The sequence below is a fragment of the Trachymyrmex septentrionalis genome, unplaced genomic scaffold, assembly GCF_001594115.1.
Source record: "Trachymyrmex septentrionalis isolate Tsep2-gDNA-1 unplaced genomic scaffold, Tsep1.0 scaffold126, whole genome shotgun sequence".
In the NCBI taxonomy this organism is placed as follows: domain Eukaryota; kingdom Metazoa; phylum Arthropoda; class Insecta; order Hymenoptera; family Formicidae; genus Trachymyrmex; species Trachymyrmex septentrionalis.
The window spans coordinates 289,310-293,955 of NW_017304395.1; the positions used below are offsets into that span (position 1 = coordinate 289,310).

Below are 4,646 nucleotides of genomic sequence, written 5' to 3' on the forward strand. Positions count from 1 at the left end.
TAAATTATTAGAATGCGTATTAAAAAAACAAGTAAGATATCTGTGCGGAAGAAATAGTTCAAAAAATACACGAACTGTATATATACAATATAAAATTATAAAATATATAATGAAAAATAAAAATATATAAAAATAACTACAAAATAACGAGGGATTGAAATAAATATTTCACAAAAATATAGTAGAGAAGATGAAATCCATTATACAATAATAGTAATATAATTTTATACATCTCCAGTTTCTTTTGTTAAAATTTCATTATTCCTGTAAAAATTGTATATATATTTTTTTTTTCTTATATTAAATAGAAGTATTAACACAACGGAAAAACAATAAAGAATTTATAAACATTTTTTTCTTGCAAAATTTATTAATTCGATACTATTCAATGGCATATGACATTCATTTACAGTCTAATACAAGCGTGACTTTCTAATGGTAAATACCAAGTCGAAAACGAGAAATAATCACACTATTTTCTTATATTTTGCGCCATTATATGGTGAAAGTAGACTTTCCAGAAGCGACTTACAAACTTTCATATTCTTTAGCATAATCGCATTTTCCTCAAGCTCGTCTATATTTGTAAAATAGTAAGTCGATTTGCCTGCAAGATTAACGTATTGGCGAAACATTGTACGGATATTATTTTTGTATCTTTTGCGCGAGGGGTACCTAACGGCTAGTTATAAGAGCAAGACAATACATATTGTACGTACTTATAAGTAAAAGATCACATACGTTTATAGTGCAACTTCACGTCGTTCCGGTTTCCTACTTTTTTAAATTTCTTTTTAAATATTTTTTTGCAACAGTGAGAGTCGTGCGAATTCCTTTCATCATGTTTTTCTACAGAGACTGTGAATCAACACGGAATGTTCGCCACGAGGTATTGAAGGATATTACGTATACAGCTCCAATGAAACTTATCGACCGAATTGTCATTTACGTTATTTATAATACAAGGGACAACTTTTTATTTTTGGACAAAGAAGCTGCGACAGAGATCTCTTACACATCGTGAAAAGCGGCATACTTAATGTCAGCGAGGATCCTCCGTGTGACTCTCTTGGAAATTCAGCCAAGACTGTTCAACTACAGTGGCCACTCGCTTCTCGTACTCTCGCTTGTTCTCTTGGTACAATTGCGCCGCTAAAGAGTTGGCTGGCGAATTGGGATTTGGTTCGTCCAAAAGAGACTGTAACACAAATCGTTGACGAATTCCCTCAGCATATTCAGATACATTTTTATATTTTCGACAGAGAAAAAAATCGAATACATAGCACATACAGAACTAAAAGTTTCCTGAAAGTGAAAAGAGTATATATATATAAATATATAAAAAAAGATGTATTTTAAAAAGCGCCCACTAATCTCGATATAGCTTTTTAACATATACCCTATATATGTATGTGTACATATATAGAGATGTATTGTGGATGTATATGTGAATTTGTATGTGGTATGAAAATACTAGAATTCAAAGTACAATTCTGCGGCGCCGAAAAAAAAGACACTTCTTTCGCATAGAAAAGAAAAAAGGAAATGAAGAAAACAAAAAAGACGAGCCAAGTAGGTTTTTTATACTCTAACATTTAATATAGTAACTAATTTCGTGTATCATCAGATATTCGAAATAAATAAATACGCAATTTTATAATAATTTATTATTCAACATCGTAAAAATTCCGTCTAACGTTGCACATTCGGTTCGTGGTATAGTTCGATAGAGCTTTCAGGAAGAAACATGCTAGGTATGTTTCCCTTTTTCTCTCTTTCGTTTTTCTTTTTAACGTTAGCTCCTTGGTAAGGCTGCACGTTCTTCTCCCCTGTATCTGATGGCTGTTGGTGGCTGACTGATGCCGCGATACCAGCATCGCTTTAACACCTGCGACTAATCCACAAAACTCTGCTCCACGCAAGCCTTCACTCGTTTCTCGTACTCGCGTCGATTCTCTTTGTACAGTTGCGCTGCCATTGAGTTGGCAGGTGAATTCGGGTTCGGGTCACTTAACAGCGACTGCAATCACATAAGTCGTACTTCATTACACTTTGAAATAAGGTTTTTCAGATTTTTCAGGTTTTTCTTTTTAACAATGTGCATGGCTGCAATCGGAAATAAACGCGAGGGAAAGGACAATCTATATGCCTTTTGCCTTTTTTTTTCTCCTTCTCTTCCTTTCGTTCTCTCTAATCGGAAAAAATTAAAGGTGATGCATATCGACGAACAATCAAAAATAGTACATAGATAGATGTAGATATATGCAAGTATTATGCAAATCATCATGTGATTAGACTTTGCTGAATTGCAACCGCTGTTAAGACAAAACGAACGAATCCTTCAGATATTTTTAATGCAACGGAGATCTCTTGGATGTGACGTTTCAATGAGAAATATATAAGCGATATTTTTAGAGAAAATAAGACAACATAATGAACGATACAGATCCTAAAATGTAAAAATCAAAAAAAGAAAAAAAAAAGAAAAGAAAAACACTATGAAAAATCCAGAAAGGATCTTTGTTTTATCTCTAAAATATTCGTATTTTATTAAAGATATTCATTAATTGCCATGCAAAATACTTTTGGCTCCGGCATGACTTGCGAATATATCATGTATACATTAGAATGCAATATATACTACTTGTAAATATATATTATGACATTCTAACATAAATTGTAATTGTGTCTCATGCCGCATGATATTGAAATAATTCTTTTTTATCATTTAATTACGCAATGTAACAATGTTATAATAATGATACAACAAGAGATATGTATGAAGCTATAAAAAAAGAAATATTTGTATATAATAGAAAAAGACATCAAAAGCATTGTTATGTTGTACATTTGATTATTACGTTCATAAAACATTAATTTATCAAAGTCCGTAATTCAGTTCTCAGCTATTTGAAACGCAGGAAAAAAGTCAAAATGTATTTTTATAAAAAAAAGGAAGGAAAGATTGTACCTGTATAGATGTCAAGATGGCTGAGACATCATAAGTAGGACTCCAACGATTTTGTAGTATGTCCAGACATATTCCGCCGTCTGCGTATACGTTAGGGTGAAACATTTTACTAACAAATCTCACTGTTGGTGGTTTGTTTGGATATTCTTCTGTAAATTCTATTGTAAGTTTAAAGGTGCCATCTTCAAATGGAGTATCATGTGGTCTAAAACATATGTTTACACAAACATAAATATCCTTGTGTGAGCAACTTTCCTATACTTTAAATATTTAATCTTATTTTATCTATTCGGAACGTAAAGTAAAATTTTATTGTTAGTCACTTTACAAGTATATTTTATAGATGTACTTTGTGTTAGATTTTTTGAACCAATAAAAACAGTAAAAATCAACTTTGAGAAAGTGAATTTTAATGCCAAATATTTTTCTGTTTAAATACTCAGTTCAAGTAAATTCAATTAAACCAACACACACACACACACACACACACACACACACACACACACACACACACACACACACACCCAGAATGTTTCTTTGAAACATTAAAAAAGAATGACTAATAAAAATCACATTTTCGTACCCAAATATAACTGCATTCCATATCATAATATTATTGTCTGTCGGAGCGCCTGACACTCCAGTTGGAGGATCTTCCTGTAATCTTTGCAAAAATAACAATTTTTAGAGCTGTATTGCAAATAACGGTACATAAAACTTTATTCTTTGGATTGTTGTCGATACATTATTCACAAATAAAAAGCCACTGATAGTCATAAAACTAATCTTTGCGAAATCTGATAAATTATACATGAAGCAAATAAAAAAAAAATTACAATCCACTCTTATTGGTTTTATACAAGAAATTTTATATGGAATTTGTCAAAAATACCATTGTCTAATAATGTCATATACAAAAACGAGGAATCGCTATTCGAGTGACATTAACATAAAGATTCACCGAGACTGTTTCTAGTAAACGGCTGAAAATCTATCAAGGCTCGCAGTAATGCATGGATGGACCATCAACAGGAAGAAGAGAATGGAGAACGGTTTGTTTTAAAGGGCCAGAAAGGGGAAGGAAAGGTGGGAAAGAGGCAAGAGGGTGAATGTGAGGGACGCGTCACGCGGGGACACATTTCTAATAATAAACGCGGCTGACGTTCGCGCGGAAGGTGCGAGATCGTTGATCGCGCAGAGTCGGGTCGAATCGGACGCACCAGGAGCCGCTGCACTTACAATGGCGTCATGCCGATCGAACAGACGTACAGGGAAAAGGGAGAGGGAGAGGTAGAAGGGGACGGACGAAACGGAAAGGCGGACAATAAACGCCAAGTACCTCTTGAAATCCCTCATCAATCGCCTCCTCGCAGGGGTGGACATCCCTTACGAATGGGCTTTCCGTTAACTTGTGCGAACGATGATGACTGATCACGCTCGCTCTCTCTCTCTCTCTCTCTCTCTCTCTCTCTCTCTCTCTCTCTCTCTCTCTCTCTCACTCTTGTCCTCCGCGACAAGTCTAGATGCGTATATTATGCGTGTGACTGCAAATGACAACGCCGAAGACAACAACGGCGATGATAGTAAGGATGATGATGATGATGAAGATGAAGATGACGACGACGATCTCCTTCCTTTACCGCACCTTGTGCGCGTAGTCTATCTGCGCGACAAG

The 4,646-nt window shown here is 34.6% G+C and overlaps 1 protein-coding gene across 5 annotated transcripts in view; it reads right to left on the bottom strand.

The window, feature by feature from the left end:
• Positions 1 to 362: 362 nt before the first annotated feature.
• Positions 363 to 4,646, bottom strand: part of LOC108756239 (ubiquitin-conjugating enzyme E2-17 kDa) — a 5,082-nt gene continuing 798 nt past the window's right edge. For 2 of the 5 annotated variants that reach the window (XM_018499897.1, XM_018499882.1), the window contains exons 2-5: positions 4,311 to 4,598; positions 3,555 to 3,635; positions 2,972 to 3,176; positions 363 to 1,198 (exon numbers count right to left, since the gene is read on the bottom strand). In XM_018499897.1, coding sequence (XP_018355399.1) covers positions 1,043 to 1,198; positions 2,972 to 3,176; positions 3,555 to 3,635; positions 4,311 to 4,354 — 486 coding nt within the window. In that variant the 5' untranslated portion in view covers positions 4,355 to 4,598 and the 3' untranslated portion in view covers positions 363 to 1,042. Of the gene's footprint in view, positions 1,199 to 1,351; positions 2,021 to 2,971; positions 3,177 to 3,554; positions 3,636 to 4,310; positions 4,635 to 4,646 lie in introns of those variants that run through there. The other 3 variants (XM_018499889.1, XM_018499907.1, XM_018499915.1) reach the window with 3 other exon arrangements.